At 42.2% G+C, this 20102-nt stretch overlaps 1 protein-coding gene across 1 annotated transcript in view; it reads right to left on the bottom strand.

The window, feature by feature from the left end:
• The window catches only part of EGFLAM (EGF like, fibronectin type III and laminin G domains), a 183458-nt gene that overhangs the window by 68835 nt on the left and 94521 nt on the right, over positions 1-20102 (bottom strand). Inside the window, exon 7 of the mRNA XM_041750439.1 lies at positions 14979-15145. Coding sequence (XP_041606373.1) covers positions 14979-15145 — 167 coding nt within the window. The remainder of the gene's footprint in view (positions 1-14978; positions 15146-20102) is intronic.

The following is a 20102-nucleotide window of genomic DNA, read 5'->3' as shown; positions in this document are numbered from 1 at the left end:
TTCTGGCGTTGCACCTCTATATCCTTTGGCCTCAAGCACATCCTCAGAGATCTCCCTCAACACCCAGCCCAGAAAACCTTCTACCTGGATTCTCTTGTTCCTCATCCCCTGTCCCTTTGGAGAAATCCCACTCAGCCATTCCTAATGTCACCTCACTGGGAGACCTTTGTCAATCCACTTCCCAGCTTTCTGATGCACAAAATCAATCACTGTCCCCCTCTCCAAGCTACGGAGTGCTCTCGGTATATTGCACATCACTGTATAGGCAGTTAGTTGAATGACAGTCTGGTCACCAGACTAGATCAGGAACCCCAGGAAGGCAAGAGCCAGTTTAATTCTCTTTGAAAACAGTTTGGTAAAAATAACTACTTGTGAAATGAATGGCTGATACTTTTGGTGACTTCTATACTAGAATACACCTCCTGCTTCATGCCTTTCATTGCTAATTTTTATTTATATGAAGCTGTGTTCAATTTTCTTACACGTTTTGTTCAGTACTATTCAAACTACAGATCTCAATCACAGTGAACAGTAAAAATAATTCAGTGGGCATGGCCACATTTTTTAAAATGGAACCAAATAGTATAAAAATATAAAGCTCTGCATTCAGCATGAGTGGGTATTGTTCTGGGAGACAGTTGCACACACACGTATTTATACGTACATTTGTGTGTGGTGTGTGTCGGGCTGCAGTGCAAATTGCATATTCTTACTGTGGGAGGCAGTCCAAAAAAAATTGAGAAATATTTCACTCTAGTTGATTTTTTGAATGCTGGTTAATTTTCCAGTCTGATTGCCATTTTATTTTGAGCAAAGGTTAGATTTTCTAATTTTATTTTTATCTTCAAGTTGAGTTCCTCAACCTTAGCACTATTGACATTTCAGGATAGATCACTGCTGTGGATGCCCATCCTGGGCATCGTAGGATACTTAGCAGCATCCCTGGCTTCTACCCACCAGATGCCAGTAGCACCTACCAGAGCTGTGACAGCCAAAAATGCCCCTCAGGCACTGCTACCTGCCCCCTAGGAGGCAAAATTACCCCATTTGAGAACTACCACTCTAAGGTGCCCCCAAATAATTCAGGCATTCAGGCAGCCTTTACGAAATGCATAAGACAGATCGGAAGCAGAGATCCTGGAGGCACTTACTGAAATGGAAGGTCTGAGGATACCAATCTGCAAAGTTCCTTAACCTCTATCAGGTTTACAACCAGGTCCCAACAGGCCACTCTCTTACTGCACGGAACATCATCAGTCTAACCACAAGATTTTCACTAATGTGGCTAGACAGAGCAGTGCACAGCAGGACACAGAAAGTGTTCGGGGTCAGGAGGTGTTTTTGGAAGCAACAAGAGGGCTGAGAAAGAATCCCAGTACTGTTAGCTGAAAGAAGTAGAGCCTTGCAGTGAAAGAAGGATGTCAGGAACCTCACGTGCAGGGTTTCCACTGGGACCATGGAAGCAACAGTCCCCTTGCTCTGAAAAGAAGCTACAAGTACATAGGAAATACAGGAAATAAGTGTATGTGGCAAGAAGTGACACTACCCTTCCGTAGAAGGGCCTGACCATGCATGCAAGTGGGGTCTTTGCAGCAGAGAAGTGGGTAGGAAATGAAAAGAGAACTGACCAGAAGTGCCATGAATCTAATACTTACAGCCACTAACTGTGACCTAGAATTAGTCACATAATCTGGTGACGCTTCAGTTCCTGATCGGAAAATTGCGCAAGTTTGGCTATGTCCTTAAACTACCTGCTAGTTCCCAAACTCCATGACTTGGTTTGGCTCTCTACTTTTTTCTTTTCCTTAAAGCAATACAGAATTGCCTCTCCGTCGGTCTCCCTTCCTGTCTCGTTGGTTTCCATTCCATAGCCACAATGATTCTGTTTAAAATGTAGATCACATCATATCACTCTGCCGCTCAAAATACTTCAAGGTCTTTGCACCTAACTTAGAATAAAACCCAGAGTCTTCACTGGACCTACAGTGTTTGACCACTGGCCTCTGACTGTCTTTCTAATCTCGTTTACTATCATTTTTGTCACTTACCATGTCCCTGCCACGAGAGCCTCCTTACAGCTCCTAGAGTATCCCAAGCCTGCCCTCACCCAAGGATCTGCACATTTGCAGCTCCCTCCACACAGAGAGAAGGATGCTGCTCAAATCCTTTTTGACAGCCCATCCCAAAGAGCAGTTCCCTCCTTTCTCTCTGCCCTCTTACTCTGTCTCTCTTCCTCTTAAGACTCATCATTAAAGACATATTACTTATGTAATATAATGAAGACTAATTTTATTATCTACTTACTTTTGGAGACTGACTCTCGAACATATAGGCTCCATGAGGGCAGGGATCACCTATCCTGTTGGCTGCTAGACCCCAGTATATTATAGGCAATACATATACATTTTAAACATGAATTGGCAAAAGAACATTTACACAAGTGAAATAATTGCTGTAGATTCAGAAACGAAATACTTTCTCGGGCATCCTCAAGACATTTTCCAACTTAACATAATTACCAGTGGTGATAATGTCTGAAGCAAAGAGCAAAAAACAAAACCAAAAAAGGCCTAACTTCCAGTTGCACATAGCCTTTTTTTTTTTTTTTTTAAACCTTCGCTCTTTTAACTTTCATTGTTCTAATTCTTTCTGTACTGGACGGCCTTTCATTCATTTTATTTTAGAAATTCACTCTCTGGGTTCTTGGTACCATGAAGACTCAGCATGGGTTACAAGCAGGATGTCCTAAAGCCCTCAGATCTCTGCAGAGATTTCAGTTTGTGCTTGCGAACTTTTGTTTCTATTGCTGAAACTACAATCTAAAATTAGCTGCCCTCTCCCCTTTAGGTTGGGACTAGTTAACTGGGGAAGAAGTCAGTCACGTGAGGCAAGTGAGGGAACTTCCCTGGGTTCCCCTTCTCAACCACATCTGGTGATGCCAAACTGATCCCAAAGGCTCTTCCATCTGTGAAAGTCTATGAACTACCGCCATCTGCTGGGTGGCTTGGGAACTACCGCCATCTGGGGGCGAGGCTTCCTACTTCCTCCCCAGGAGCAATTGTTGGTCACCCCCCAGTGTTTGTGATCCTTCGGACGTCTGGCCTTTGCGATTCCTTTATGACCAGATGATCAGGGCTACTGATGGGAGCAAAAGAGACATACATTTACATTTTTAAGTATGGTAGACACGGGGGTTTGAGTAAGATAGCTGCGCTAATAATCCACATTCCCTGACGGATCTGTAGCTTAACATACAGGTAGGAACGAAAAGCTGGAAATAAAAATTCCAGTATGAGACCTGAGCTTTGAGGCAGATGATTTTTTCTTTTTTCTTTTTTGATTTTTTCTTTTGAAACATAGTTTTGTCTTAAAAGTGTGTGTGAACAATGTGCTTTACTATGTACATTACTTATCAAAATACTAATAGTTGGGTTTCATATGCCGTCCATATTACCAATTGGCTGCACACATGAGTCTATCCATGAATAAGTATAAGGAAGGGATAACAGTCCTGACCCACTCTGTTGTACAGAGATGTCAGAGGGGAAATATAAACGTAGACAAGCTGAAAGCTAAGTAAGGGCATTAGTGGGAGGCCCTGCTTTGTATATAATAGTGAAACAATCTAAGTGTCTATCAATTAAGAATTAAATAATGTGGTAGAGCTTTCCAATGGAATATACTATAGTTATTAATGATGTAGATCTGTATTTGTTGACATTTAAAGATGTGCCTAGCATTTTGTTACACAGAAAAGTTATATGTACTCTGATCTCAGCATTGGATTTTAAAAAATCCTCCAAGATTATAGACTACTATGTTAATAGCTGCCATGCCTAGATGCTGAGATTAAATATAATTTTCAGTTGGATTTTTTCCACTTTTAATGTTGTTTGAATGTTTTTTTTCTAATTAAGTGTGGATTACTTTTTCTACTTAAAGACAACAAAAAAAGCAATTTCTGCCTTGACATTATTGCAATGGTTTCCCTGGTTGGTCTCACTGCTCTTCTTCTGGCCTCTTCCCATACTGGTACCTGTGCTTTCACTGAAACCTAAGTGAGATCTTTTCATTCCTCTGGTCAAGCCCCCAACCCTCCCAGTCTTCTCATCTCCTCTCCAGTAAAAGCAACGTCCAAGGGCCTCCAACATCCTAATCAACTATTACCATGACTTCACTTTCCTTGTTACCTCATCTCCTTCAGACCTCTCCCCCAAATACTCCTAATCCAGCCACACAGGCCTCCTTTGTTCTTCCCTGAACATCCCAGGATGCTCCTGCATAAGCCTCTGAATTTGCTTAGAACATTCTTCTCCCAGGTGGATTGATGGATAGATTAGATAGACAATAGGTAGACAGATCAACTGATCTATTGCCCCTAGGTACATGTACCCAGAAAACTCACCCCATCTTTCTTCCTCAAATGTCACCTTCTCAGGAGGCTTTCTCTGACTGCCCATCCCCTTGTCTGTTTTGCATTTTGCTAGCCCTTATTCCCATCTGACACAGTATGTACATTTTTAAACTGATCTGCTCATTGCCTGTCTGCCCTGACTAAAATGTAAGCTCTGCAAGGTCAGGGACTCTTTTTGTCAGTTTTGTTCACTGCTGAAACCCCAGTATTCGAAACAGTGCCTCGCCACCATGGCACTAAGTATTTTTTGAAAGAGCAAATGGGTATGTTGTAAAAATAACTTGGGGGAACTGATTCTTTAGGAAAAAGAAATCCCACAAACTTTGGGAACCAAGTTGAAAACAAGGTCATCACCAAACTGCACTCTTATCCAGGATCTGCAGCTAAGTGACCTTGAGAAGACTGTTGAGTCATTCTGGGCCTCCATTTCCTCATCAGCCAAATGAAGAATTAGTCCTCGTCCACTCTGAGTTTATAAAACTTTCAGTCAACCAAAGTTTGGCTATGAGACCTGTCAACCTCCCTTGTTTAAGGCAGATGCTAAAAAGGCAAAGATGAATGCGATAAGGTTCCTGTTCTCGATCAGTAAGAGTGAAAGACCGAAACATAATCCCATATTTTTGGGATCCATGTTAAAAGGCCCCAATCTCTTATTATATGAAATGATACTGTTACTTCTCTTTGTGGATTCCTTTCTTCTATCCCCCAGCATCTTCCCCTCCTCCTGTCCACTAGGCACCCCCCCACCTCTGGGCCCTGGGAGGCTGACCCATGGGGCTTCCAGCGGTGATGTGACCATCTGGAGCGTCAGCAGGAGAGTGCAAGCAGGAAGGAGAGGAGTCAGCAGTCAGCAATCTCTGTCCTCCAACTTCCAGTCTACTAGGTTGTCACCGACACAAGTCTGAAGGTCACAGCTCTTGCCGGATGGCTGTCCCTGTCTGTCTCCAGGTGCTGGCAATTGCTTGCTTTTGCTTTCCTTACATCTACCCAAACTTTTGCAAAAGGTTCCTTCGCTAAACTCACTTCAAATTAACTAAGTGTAAGTGCCTCTGTTTCCTGCTGACACCTATGATCATTACAAAAATCCCATGGTTGCTCCCATGGTTCCTTCTTACTTGTGCATCTTTGTTTCATATCTGGTTGCATAATCAGAAGAGCTCCATCAGACTCAGCCAGTGTGCACTCTGTCCCTCCTCCATGTCTGTCCCGGAGTCCATCTGATTTCATGGGCCTCCTCTCTCTGTGCTAAACCACCACTGTGGTCCTCCTCTCTCATGCAAGAACCTCAGTGATTCATAGATTTAGATGCTAAGAGATGATGGTGAGGAGGGGGGGAGGGGGATCTTGCTTTTTTGTGTAAAAGCAAGATGCCCTCCAAAGGAGATAATGGAAAAGATGAACCATGATATAAGGAGTATAAAAGAAAGGACAAAATGAGTAATAAGGAAATAGGAAGAAATAAAAGGAAAAATAGTAAAGAACATTTGCATATTACTTCAATATATTAATGTTTCAAAATCCACTGAGACATTGAGCCGGAGTGCACTAAGTAGTATACCCTTGCTCACAATGTGGCCATGAAAGAGCAGCTGACCGGTTCAACAGATGCTTCGGTTGAAACTAGAGCATCACGAGCGCCTCTTCTTTGGAAAATTATATTTTTCTTATCATTTGTTTTAGTCTTTCTTCCTTAGCTAGCCAGCGGGGATAAAATATCCGAGTAGTGATTATAAGTAAATGTATGGTAATATGAGATGTACAGAGGCCTCTGAAGAACAATTAATAGGTAGCAGGTATTTAAACAGCAAAGTGAATCATTCCCTTTAGAACCAATAAAGTTGTGCAAATGAGCCCTACTCGGATTTACATGCATCGAGGTATTAGCAAATCAATAGGGCAATTACTGTGGAGGGCACCTGAATGTAAAATCGCATTTGAGGTTATGTTTATGCACAAACTGCACACTTAAAATGCAGATTTACCTAGGCTAGGAGGGAAACAAATGATTTGTTCTTCTTCCTGTTCTCTTTTTCTGTCTTACATTCCAAAGATTTACAAATCCATGAAGCTCACCAATTTACAGGCCTAACTCAAGTTCCAGGCATGATGCCCAGCAGAACAACCATCCTCAGCTTTCTCACTGTTCCTGGAGACCAGCGCAAACCTGTCCAAATGCACCTAGGTTGTAGGCTCTCTGGGGCTCTCATTTCTTTCTGAAGTTTTATGTGACAATTGAAATTAAAATTAAAATTAAATTTCAGGTGAAAATTCAATTTCCATCAAGGAGACAATTTCATTTGTATGCACTAATCGATTCTTTCCAAGTGTGATGTAATTGCTACCAAGTAGATTCCCCAAGTTTACCGGACAATCTCCTGAAATCTGGGGTGGGGGAACCCCAGTAAGATACCAGAGAGGTCAGCAAACTATGACCCTCAGGCCAAATCTAGTCCAGTTACCTGTCTTTATACCCGTGAAATAAATTTCTAGGCCCAAGATGGAGCTGCTTCTGCTTCTGCCAGGGGTATCGCATCAGCAAACAGAACATAGGTTTTCTTTGTGTCCCTGTAAATGCTCCTCATGACCAGAAATTGAGCCAGCCAATCCCAAATGCCCAAGCCAACTCTGAGCTCTATACTTATCCCAATATAAGTATAGAGCTTTTTTTCCCAATTCATTTTCTATTTTTCTCCTCCTGCTGCTCATTCTTTACCCTGCAGATGCTTCCTGCTTATCATCCCATTTTGCAGTTCTCTGGAATCTTGAGAACGGAGACTGCACATTTCATGAAGTGTTAAAGTTTTTGTGTATCACCTAAATTATCTTCTTTAATCCTTTTAAATAGTACATGAGTCAAGTGGTTTCTCCTTCCTTCAATGGTTGAAAACAAGTTTAAAAAATACCTTGCGACATGGGAAAATGATATGAAATTCAATTTCCCATGCCCGTTGATGAAGTTTTATTGGAACACAATCACACATATTTTATTTTATTTTATTGTCTATGGCTGCTTTCACACTACAATAGCAGAAGTGAACTCAGAAATTCCAAGATATTTTCTACCCTGCCCTTTACAGAAATATCTGCCGATCCCTGTCTAAGTAAATGGTTAACTTTGGGGAGGTTAAAAACAAGCAAACAAAAATTAGAGGTACAGTATTTATAACTGTGAGGTCTCTCTTTTCTCTTTCCTTCTTTTTTTCTTTTCTTTTTTTTTTCTCTCTTTTTTCCCTGAATTCAAGATGTGCTTGAGTGGTGAGAGAGAGAGAGAGAGAGAAGAAATTTTGTTAGCAAAATTCATTTTCCCTTGTAGTTTTAATTATCTAATATCTTCTAAATCTGCAATCTTTTAAAACCAACCAACCAACCAACCAACCAAATCCATCCTAATGATTCTGCTTGACCTAATTCTTGTAGTCTCTTCTATTCTTCCACTTACGTCAGGGCAGTTTTTGTCCTTGACCATTTGTTTCTGAAATTTGACATTCTAATATCCTCAAGGCTCAAGAGCAGAGCTCAGGGTGTGGAGTCATAAAGGAAAAGCGATAGACCGACTGGCGGTCACCGGAGGTCAGTTCCACCATCCTCCCATAACTATGCATGGAGGAAATACTTATTGATGTCTCCTTCACCTTGAAAAGTGGGCAGAGGGACACCTGGGTGGCTCAGCAGTTGAGCGCCTGCCTTTGACCCAGGGCATGATCCTGGAGTCCTGGGATCCAGCCCCACATCAGGCTCCCTGCATGGAGCCTGCTTCTCTCTCTGCCTGTGTCTCTGCCTCTCTCTCTCTCTCTCTTTCTGTGTGTGTCTCATGAATGAATAAATAAATAAAATCTTTAGGAAAAAAAAAAAAGAAAAGTGGGTAGAGGTCATAATCCCTGTTTCACACGTGTTTCCTCAGCATGATCTTTAGAAGTAGAAAATATTCTCTATCTCAGACATTACTGTACCCATTTTAGAGATGAGAACGCTGAGGCCCAGAAAGATTAAGTGACTTTCCTGAATTCCCACAGCAACGTAATAAGAGAATCATTCTCCTGTCATCAGGTCCAGGCATGCCTAACGGATTCTGCTCCACCTAAAGTTACAGTATTTGGAGGCAGTGAGGAACTTTTCAAGAGTTGGTGAGGATTTTTCATAGGCACTGACCAAAAGAGGCAGTTGGCTATACATATAAGTTATGGGGATTTGGGGAGAAGCTGCTCTAGTCCCTTCCTGTCTGCTTCTTACCCATCCCTGGTTCACATCACTGCCTTCTGTTCCCCACTCGCTCCCCCTCCACTCACTGCTGCAGCCAATTCAAGGCATTGCCACCAAATAGGAGCCCTTACTAGTGACTGGGGATAAAGGAACTCTACTTGTGGCTAGGTGTGTAACAACATGCACTGAGGAACTCTTGCAGGCTAAGCAGGTCTCTGGGGAGACAGTCAGGAAGGATCCAAACCTCAGAGCAAAACTGGGCAAAATTAGATTCACTCACAGACATTCGCATGATAAGGGTATATAAACAGATACACAACCCACACCAGCTGCAATGTCCCAGTAAGCAGGAAGATAGAGACAAGAAGGGGGTGGCCGGGGCAGGGGGGGAGGGGATAGAGAACATCATGAAATCAACTCTACTGTAGAAATTTGATTGATTTGGATCAGGATGGGTTGTCTCAGCTCAGTAGAAGAGAGTGTTTCTGCAACGGTTGTAGAAAATGGGCTGGGAGGTGGGGGGGCATTTGGTGGAAACCAAACCCACATCGGCAACCAAACCCACACCAGCATCTCACACCTTCCTATGCCATCTCTGAAGGTCTAGGCCCATGATTAGACTTGCTAGAACCAAAGGGAAAATGCACTTGAATTGAGCATAGAAATGTTAACAGCAGCTAATTCTAAATAACAAGAAAGAAAACAGGAGTAGACATGGGCTTGGTCAGAAAATGTCTCTCCCTCTCTCACCCCCTTATCAGCAAATTGTGCTCTTTTGATCACGAGATTCTCTTGCAAAGGCCCCTTTTCCATCCTTAACTGTCTTGAACTTAAACCCCCAGTTTGCTCCCTTCTTTCCTTCCTCTCTCCCTCCCTCCCTCCCTCCCTCTCTCTCTCTCTTTTAATATTTTATTTATTTATTTATTTGAGAGAAAGAGAGAGAGACATAGATGGTGAGAGAGAACACAAACAGGGAGGAGAGGGAGAAGCAGAGTCCTCGCTGAGCAGGGAGTCTGATGCGGGACTCGATCCTGGACCCTGGGATCACGACCTGAGTGGAAGGCAGATGTTTAACCTACTAAGTCACCCAGGGGCCCCTTCCTTCCCTTTTTTATTCTACTTTTTCTTTTTTGTGACACATTGCAATTCTGAAGTTGGACTTTTCCTGTGAACCTTGCCAGTGGGGAAAACTGGTGGGTTTCTAGACTACCTTTCTCCTTCCATCTTCTCTTTGAATTCCCCAGACAGTAGCAGGAGAAAGTTTCCAGCCTCCAAAGTAGTCATGAGCTCTTGTCTTAACTCACAAGAGTTAAGAAGTCAATCACCAACTCCATAAATATTTACTGAGCATCTACTTTGTGCAGAGTGTTGGGAGCACAGCCCTGAGCAGGACATTCCAACTCCACTCTGAAGCCTATCCTGCAGAAGGGATGCAGATAATAAAATGGTGAGCATGCACCATTTTATTTCAGGCAGTGAGCATGCTCTGGGGAATTTAAAGCAGGAATGGGGTTCAGGTAAAGGAGGGTGGACTTCAGTGAAGTCTGTGAGGAAGTGACATCTGAGCTAGCAGGGGTGCAAGCGGCGGTCATGGAAAGATCTGGAAAAGAGAGTTCCAGGCAGGGGAAACAATGGGTGCAAAAGCCCCAAGGCAGGGAAGAGCAAGGTGGCTTTGGTGAGGAACAAAATAGCACCTTCTGTTTAGAAGACCCTGACAATACTAAGGACACTTCAGAAAAGAATTTCTTGGTTCTTTCTCTGCCTAAATAACAAAGATAGAACAGGAGAAATGAAGTGGCTGGGGGTGTTCGGACCAAATTGTGTAACCCTATAGTTGGTCAAAGGTGTGAGTTCTTTTTCATTCCACATCATTTGTCTTTCGGAAAACAAACAAACAAACACAAATTTTGGCTTTTTACTTCCACCATTTCTACTATTTCCAACTCGTGCGTGCCCTCTTTTACTCTTTCCAGCCTTCTCAATCACACTAAGCTTGGATCCCAGCAAATAAGCGGCCACCAGACGGGGTGAACACATGTCCTACAAAACCACATGAGTGGACCTGTGCCCTGAGGCCCCACAGAGCCCCCTGCTCCACCCAGCTAATTTCTGAGATCAATCACAGGGGAAAAAAGAATGCCACAGTGCAATAAGGCAAATATAATGTTGGCATTTCTTTCTCAAAGAAAAAAAAATGAGCAGGATGGGGTAAGGAGTGGCAAACCATGACCTTTACTTTTGTATTTCCTCAGGGGAAATAGGATCTGATATGTGTGCAAAGTCACTAGCAAGAGGTTGGCAGTAAATACAGGGTAGCATCATTGTTATTCAAGGTCACCAAAGTGATTCTATTTCTCATTAGAATCTTGCCGCTGAAACATCTTAATATTTTCTTCCCATCCCACTTGTAATTTGGTGGAGCTGAGGTGAGATGTGGGCATTGGGCACACGGGGCACCACTTCAGAGAAGCCATCAAACCTTTCCTCACTCCGGGTGAGCACCAAGTCCAAAAATCACCGGGTCGGCTCTGATTAACCATACACACTAGCAACTGAGATCCACCACTGGCCCTGGTCAGCAGTTAAGCTGCTAATAGGGTCTGGCATTAACAGGTCAGGGGAAGTCAATGCCCTGTCAGTGGAGCTGAGATGTTCTCTTTCCTTATGAAAGGAGGTGGGTGTAGACCTAAAATAAGGAACAGAGGGGCCCTGCCCATGGTGGTGTCCAGGGTGGGATCTCGAGGAATCCCGTTGGGCCCTCTCTACCTTGGTGGTCAATGTGAACATTCTGTTCTGAAGCTCATTGTTGAGGAAGCAGTTACTACACCAAGAAAACATCCCTGTGGGATGGACTTTGAAGTGGAGAAATGAATGGTTAATTGTAAGGTAGGATTTGAACTCAAACTTAGCTGACTGCAAAGCTTTCAAAGACTCAATTTTTAAAAATATATAAAAAAAGGATACTATTGCTCCAGCACAGGGTTTCTGTGAGAATTAACATGGAGGGGCGCCTGCGTGGCTCAGTCTGTTAAGTGCCCACTCTTGGTTTGACTCAGGTTGTGATCTCGGGGTTGTGAAATCAAGCTCTGCACCAGGCTCCATGCTCAGCGCAGAGTCTGCTTGGGTTTTTTTTTTTCCTCTCTCTCTCTCTCTGACCCTCCCCCTGTGCATTCTCTCTCTCTCTCTCTCTCAAATAAATAAATATTAAAAAAAAAAAAGAAGAAGAAGAATTGACATGGTATTTCCTAAGTAATGCCCTCAGCACAGTGCCTGGCTCATAGGAGGTTGTTGCAACAGTAGCCTTGATATTGAGAATTTATTATATTTCAGATAAATGCTATTTGGTAATTAGGTTATTTTATATATGGAAAATGGGCTGGGAAACTAATAATCTAAAGTAATAGCAGAATAAGAAGCGTGAATGTAGTGGAATACAAGGTTTCTTAACATATTGGAAGCAATCACGAGAAAAGAACTCCCAACTGAAATACCAATTACAGCACATTCTTATGCATTCATGAAACCAGCCCCCTCATCAATTCTATTTCTGTTTTCCTGATTTGAGCCACTATATACATGTAAAACACAGTTAAATTTTATTTATTTAAGAATATTTCATAGTTGAGAGTTTTCACTGAATCAGCTACCTCCCCTACACATAATTACTTTGCAATGATACAGTGTTAGTTCACAGGGGAGATGGATCATATGCAACGTTACATATGGTGAAGCAATTTCACATGCCTCATCCCACTTAATTCACAAAGCTGCCACCCACCAGTGGGGAAATAATTATCGGTAACTGCAAACTCAGACCAGTGTTTCCGTTTAAAAAAGAAAAAAAAAGTTAGAGATGTCCCAACATCTGCCCTCCTCCTGGGACTCAGTCTCCACACCCACACCCAGGGCCAGCACAAGTTGTCACATCTCATCCTTCTACTTCCTTGTCTATGTGGAGAAGGTGATAGGAAGGCACAGAGGAAATAAGCACAGAGGAGCTAGACTCTGGGGAAGCGAGTAGGGTGGGAGGCACACCACACAGAGCAACCACTCAGCCCATAATGTAAAAAGACAAACAGCATGTTTCAGATCCTGGGGGCTGCCCCAGCCACTGCCGCCCCAATTTTGGCCAAAGCTTAACCAAAGATTATACCACAGATCTCATCTAGCAAAAGTGGAAGGAGACCTTCCTGGACTTGAAATAGAATCATTAACATTTCTCTGGAAAGGAGCTTCATCCTTTGTCATATGACTGGGGAGTTTTAGCTTCTAAATCCTAAAGAAGAAGAATGAAACAATTGCTGGGTGATCATAGTTACTGTTTAACTATGAATGTGCATGTGTGTGTGTGTGTGTGTGTGTGTGTGTGTGTGTGTGTGTGTATAGGTCTATGCATGTGGGGTATATGCCTATGTTTGTGTGGGTACAAGTATATATTTGTGTGTGTGTGTACATATGTGTGGGGGGTGGCCTCACCAGAGCCCCATAACCCTCATCAATTCAATTTAAAAGAAGAAGCTCTGAAATTCAAGGTTTGGGTAAGGATTGTTTTCAGAAAAGCCAAAATTCCTAGGACTTGGGGAATGTGGTAAATCTGCACCCCTGCAAACAGCTATGGCCTTGGAAGTCACCATGTGTGAGGAGCTTATTCAGATTGCCTAACCAATATAAATAGGGCTCTGCATTGGCCAATAGAAGCACTACCTAACTGGCAGTGTTTGGTAGGCTTTCTTTTCTTTTTTATTTAAAATCCATTTAATTAACATACAGTATATTATTATTTTCAGAGGTAGAATTTAGTGATTCATTAGTTGCATATAATACCCAGTGCTCATTACATCATGTGCCCTCCTTAATGCCCACCACCCATTTACCCTATGCCCCCACCTACCTCTCCTCTAGCAACCCTCAGTTTATTTTCTAGAGCTAAAAGTCTCTTATGATTTGTTTCCCTTTCTGATTTCATCTTATGAAATACCAGATATTGGCAAGGATGTGGAGAAAGGGGAACCCTCTTACACAGCTGGTAGGATTGCAAACTAGTACAGCCACTGTGAAAAATAGTATGGAAGCTCCTCAAAAAGTTAAAAATAGAGCTACTCTATGATCCAGCAATTGCACTAATAATATTTATCCAAAGGATACAAACATAGTGAAGGACATGTGGACACATGCATCCCAATGCTTATAGCAGCAATGTCTACGATGCCTACAATAGCCAAAATGTGGGAAGAGCCCACTTGTCCATCCACAAATGAATGGATAAAGAAGAATGGAATATTACTCAGCCAGCAACAGAATGAAATCTTGCCGTTTGCAGCAACATGGGTGGAACTAGAGGGTATAAGGCTAAGTGAAATAAGTCAGGCAGAGAAAGACAAATACCACGTGATTTTACTCATATGTGGAATTTAAGAAACAAAACAGATGAACGTAGGAGAAGGGAAAGAAAAACAAAATAAGGTAGGCTTCTTTTCTGAGAGTTCCTCTCTAAGGTAAAGAGGACCCAGGGTGGCGGCAGGGATCTTTAGACACAGGAACCTGGAAGCATTTGTTGTTAAAACTGAAAATATTACACAATTTTCAAACAAAAAAGTGCCAACATCCCAGCTCTGAGGTCTCCCCCCTAGAGCATTCTATTCTAAGTTTATGGCAATATGCCCCCCATTTCCAAAAGACAGAGATTCCTAAGCCAGGTGGGCAAGGTGGTCAAAGCAAGTGCAGTTCTTGCTTGAATCATGTGGGAACTTCTTAAACCCTAGACCATCATCAGAATCTGACTTCTCACAAAATCCCTGGGGGGTTTAATAGACAGTGGCCCAGGCTTCCCGCAGCCCACCAGGAGGAACTTCTGCCATTGGATGACCCCCAGCTACATGTCAGTGCACCAGAGATTTGATTCTCTCTGCCCATCATTCAGTGGGCCTGATTTCACTTGAGTGTCTTTGGTTACGCAGGTGAACACTAACCCTGAAGAGTCGGGGAGCATTACTGCTTTCTCCTATGATTCTAAGATGAACCCATTTTCTCAAAAGATGCAAAGGGCAGGAGGTAGGGGGAGGCTGCAAATCATCTTGATATATGGTTTGTTCTGTAATTGTGAAAACGCTGACCTCCAACTCCCCAAGGATGGTGCAGAAATAAACCTTCTGCTGACCTCCTGTATATAGAAACAGCCTGTGTCCCCATGGAAAGCCTCGAGCTTCCAAAGTGCTGGGAAAAGCACGGCAGGAAAAGCTGAGGATAACCCCAGGCCAGGCTGTCCTACTACAGGGCACTAAGAAACTCTTGTCAAGTGAGTCCTGGCAAGGCGACCTCAGCCAAGCAGCCTACGTCTGTCCTTCAAAGGGGCTGTGGTACTCACAGGAGGTCCTGATGGTGTGGCTGCGCTGGCTGCGGGGGCTGGAGCCGTGGCGATTCACGGCCCTCACGGCAAACTGATAGTTGGTATTTGGATCGAGACCCTTGATAACCATGGAGTCCATCTGGATCCGCTCTTGGATTAAGGTCCAACTCTTGTCAAAATCCGGTCTTTATGGACAAAAAAACACAAAACAAAACAAGAAGCAGTAATTCAGGAGGAGCAAAAGGGAAGGGAAGCTTGCTGCCTATGGAAAGTAACAGCATTCACACTCTAGAAGCAATACTCATAAAAACGAGTTAACTTTTCCCATCTCAGAGTCATCTTGATTTTAAATCATAGGTCATAATTTTTAGGTGTCTGCCAATAAAAGCAAGTAGATCATTTTTAGGGTCAGTTTTAAGTGGTGTTTAAAGATCATCTGCTTTCCCTCGGCATGGGCTTGACTATGGTGGAAAGATCCCCACATAGGAGTTTCTTTTCCAGGACTTTGCCTTCCAGATGTTTCATAAACAAGCCTTCCCCTAACAGTCCCCACTCCCAGAGGTCAGGAGAGCATAGATTCCATCTATTCACAATCTGTTCACAAAGTAAACAAATGTAAGTTTTATAGGGTGACTAATTGCATGAACTGCCATGGGAAAACCCAAGAAGATTCTGTTTGTGGCCATTCTTGCTCTTAACAAAATTGTACAGCTGTGCCAGCTTGCTGACTTTTCATGTGTTCTTCTAAGAACCCTATAGAGAATGCAGACCCTCACTTAGAGCTCCCACCTGGGAGGCAATCAGCAGAGGGTAAGGATACAAACCAGGATTGGACAGCGCCGCATAAATCCTACCTTTAACTACTTACTAGCTGCTATTTAACTTCTTTAAGGAATAAAAGTCCTTATCTAAGAGGACTATCATGAAGATTAAATGAATCTCTATCCTCAGCATAGTGCCTGGCATATTATAAACACTCAGCAGATTCTGGCCATTATTTAAGGGACTTACCCACATCACAGAGCTAGTAGACACCTCTGGGTCATCTGCTTACTACTCTATACCTGTGTGCTCCAAGGCGGTCGGTCGCACTGGCCCCTGTGGCTAGTCATCTCCTGAAATATGGTTAATCTGAACTGAGATGCGCCGCAAGCGTAAAACATACATTGGATTTTCGAGGGAAAGAAAGAATGCAAAATATCTCACTGATCATATGTTGACACGACAATATTTTGGATTCAGAGGGTTAAAATATGTTATTAAAATTAATTTCACTTTGTTCTTAGGGCCTTTTTAATGCCACTAGTAGAAAACTTCAAATTTCACATACGACTTGCATTGTATTTCTACCGGATAGTGATGCTCTAAATAGAGGAGTCCCAGTGTGTCATGGGGTAGGGAGTGGGGAGAAAAGCATCCCGGGAAGTAAGAATTGCAAGACGAAACTTAGAGATGGTTGTGTACGGCTGGGGGATGGTATGAAGGGCCTAAATGGATATTCTGTATTAACAGCTAATAATAATTACCATTTCATCAAGTGCTTGTAAAGTACCAAGCTTGTTCACAGTATCTCTGAAGGAGATGTTAATATTAAACATCCTTCTCCCCTTGTTTTTACAGAGGAAACTGAGGCATTAAGCAAGTAAGTAACTTGCCCGAGTTCATACTGCTGATAAATGGTGAGGCCAACTCAGGTTGATGAGGAAAGGTTGGATTAAGAAGATCCTTGATACTGGATGAAAACTTGGGGCAACCACGGTCAGGGAGGCTATGCTCCATCCATTAGCTTGCTTCCTGACCACTTCTCAGTTGTTCAGTTGCTAAATGCCCCTGCTCACAGATATTTAGAGGAAGGCAGAGAGCAAAAAAACAAACAAACAAAAACAAAAAACAAAAAAAAAAAAAGAGTGATATTTATCCTTTATGAACAACTTATCAGGCAAGGAAATAGAGATCTATTTTGCCGAAAGGAGATACCTGTATGATATATGGATTTCTCGAATATATGCTTGCTTAGTTTCTCATGGATGGGAATTAAAAGCCAAGTGGAGTCCTTAAGCCTAATCCATGATGTTTCCTCAAGTTCCCCAGGCAGACAAGTAGTCTGTGGAGCCCATGTCCCCTAAGAATTCATCTGTTTGGAGAAGCAGCTGTCACAGGGTGTGCTCACTGGAGGAAGCAGGGCTCATTTCTCTTTCTTGATATCCTTTCCCTAAAGATGGACTTCTTGTGTGAACTAACTTTGTCATCAAAGAGAAAATCTCAGTGACTGGACGGAAACACATTTCCAAACTCAAATTAGAACAAATCACGTCACAGAGGAAAGTCACCGGGGATACCTAAGAGTTGACAGAAAAGATGTGTGTGATCTTTAGATAATACTCTCCTGTTCTCCTTTGCTAAGCTTTCCTGTGGCATTTATAGAGGAAATGACACGAAACTGTTCTCAGACCATGCCATTGTCTAGCCAGGACTACCTGCATATATTTGCAACAATCTTCATGTAGAAATTACAGCACCACCCCGAACCCACACACACATACAAAAAAGGGATTATATTTACTTGTTCGTTTGATGCAGGGAAGAAAGCTATATTTTCAGGGAATAAGAGATTGAAATCATTAACATTTAAGTCATGATATCAAGTGAGAGAGCCAAGCTCATGCGGATTGAATACCAGTTCAAAACCTTTAGCATTTTGCCTCTGATTTTGTCACGGGTTTCACATTTAAATGTTTTTAGAGTCTCTTGAGGTACAAAAGTGCAAAGGTGAGGTTGGGAGAGAGAGATAACTAGGCAAAAGGGTTGTCTTAGGTCACACACAATAGCTTTATCTTTCTCCACTGAAGAAAATCATTCTGTTCTGACTACAGTTGCCAGTCAAATCCTCATAGCAACATTGGCCTGCCAATTTCCCCCTCAACAGGAAGGCATGGTGGGAGCAGTAAACTAAGAAATGTGCTGCCGTCCCAGGTAAAAATGGGCAGCCACCAGCAGGGTGGGCACTGTTAGTGCTTTTCCAAATACGGGATAGGGTTGGCTTGGGCACCCTGCATACCAGGAGATGAAATGCCTTTGGAAGGTGTTTCAGCTGCGGAGGTCTGATGGGGCAGATATGATGCCGTCAGTGCCAGCTACTCAAAACCTAAGTAGCTTACTCAAGTAATGAAGACTCCCTGGTTCATTTTGGTGGGAAAGAGCTGCACCACTGGCAATGTTAGAATCCAGCCTGTTTATCAGATATCTTTACAGATCAACTCGTCCAGATGTCTGAGAGCTCTCAGAAATTACATGCAAGGTTTTATGTGTGAGCATCATTTCAGTTTCCCAAGTAAAGTGATCTTAGCTTTTTATCAGATTTTCAAAGATAATCATGATCCCAAAAGCTTTAAGAGTCACTGACCTGGTCCGGTGTCTCTCTCTACCCATCTGAACACTAAAAAAAGGTCATTTATCCATAGAACCACTGGGTGGTATATCTTCCTGTCTTATTCCCTTTCTTGTGGCATTTTCACTACCTTGTCTATTGCCCACTTCAATCTTATGTGAACAATCATTTTTCTTGGTACCATCAAACCCAGCAGGAGGCTGCCTTGGGCTAGTTAACTGGTATGTGATTGATTGTCAACAGGGCACCCATCACAGAAGCTATGTTCTAGGAGGCTCCAAGGAACTGTAAACACATTTCCATTCTTAGGGAGTTTATAATCTAACTGGGAGATAATATATCTAAGGATCAGTGGGAAGTCAGTGAAAGATAGCATATTTCAAGTATTATACAGCTGACTACTGAACAACATGCTGACATCCCTGTGCAGCCAAAAAGCCATGTATAACTCTTGACTCCCACAAAACTTAACAGCCTACTGTTGATCTTATCAAGAGTATAAAGTTGGGCAGCCCCAGTGGCTCAGCGGTTTAGTGCCGCCTTCAGCCCAGGATGGGATCCTGGAGACCCGGGATCGATTCCCATGTTGGGCTCCCTGCATGGAGCCTTCTTCTCCCTCTGCCTGTGACTCTGCCTCTTTCTCTCTCTCTCTCTATGTATCTCATGCATAAATAAATAAAATCTTAAAAAAAAGAGTATAAAGTCAATTACCACGTATTTTAATTGTTACATAGTATCATATTCTGTATTTTTATAATACAGTAGGTTAGAGAATAGATAACCTTATTAAGAAAATAAAAAAGGAAATACATTTACAATATTGTATTTATCAAAAAAGAATCCATGTATAAGTGTATCTACACAGTTCAAACCCATGTTGTTCAAGAGTTAACTGTATTTGAATGGGTCAGTGTGAACTGGAATGCTGGTCTATGAGACCAGGAAAAACCTAATTAGATTTCAAATATATTTGGGTTTTGATAACTGAAAAGGAATAGAGTATCTTTGGGTGGAGGAGAAACAAGAGTAGCATCAGCTCTCTGGATGATCTGCCCATATTAAGCACTAGCTACATGTAAAATATAGTATGGGATATCCAAAGACAGTAAATAATACAGGTCCTGGAAATGAATAACAATGAATCTATATAAAAGATGGGTATAATGTATAAAAACATTAGCCATAAGTAGGTAAATGAATATATGGCACCTCTGTGCATATCACACACAAAGCTTTCCTTATCAACCTCCACTTAACCCGCTTGTCAAATTAACCAACGATCTTCATTTGTTCCCACTAATTCAGCTACTGGCTTGTCAAGAGTCAGTTGTGTTCATTCCCAAACCTACTTACGACTTTTGTGTTTGGTATAATAATTATGTTATTTAATGTAATATTAGATAAACTTGTGAAATATGAGTAAAAAATAGACGTGATAGCTATGTTAGATGTTTTTGAAAGACTTGATAAAGCTGAACCACGAAAACATAATTGCCTTTGATGTGGTATGTGTGAGAGTGCGTGTGTGTGTGTGTGTGTGTGTGTGTATTTAATTATATATAATGAAATATTATTCAGCCATGAGAAAGAAGAAAATTCTGCAGGAACACAGATAAAATGAGGACATTATACTAAGTGAAATCAGGCAGAGAAAGACAAATACTGTATGACTTCACTTTTACATATGGAATCTAAAAAGGTTGAACTCAAAGAACCAGAGAGTTGAGTGCTGATTGGCAAGGACTGGAGGGTAT

This window comes from Vulpes lagopus, chromosome 3 (genome assembly GCF_018345385.1).
Source record: "Vulpes lagopus strain Blue_001 chromosome 3, ASM1834538v1, whole genome shotgun sequence".
Taxonomy (NCBI): domain Eukaryota; kingdom Metazoa; phylum Chordata; class Mammalia; order Carnivora; family Canidae; genus Vulpes; species Vulpes lagopus.
This window is presented reverse-complemented; position numbering and strand designations above follow the sequence as displayed.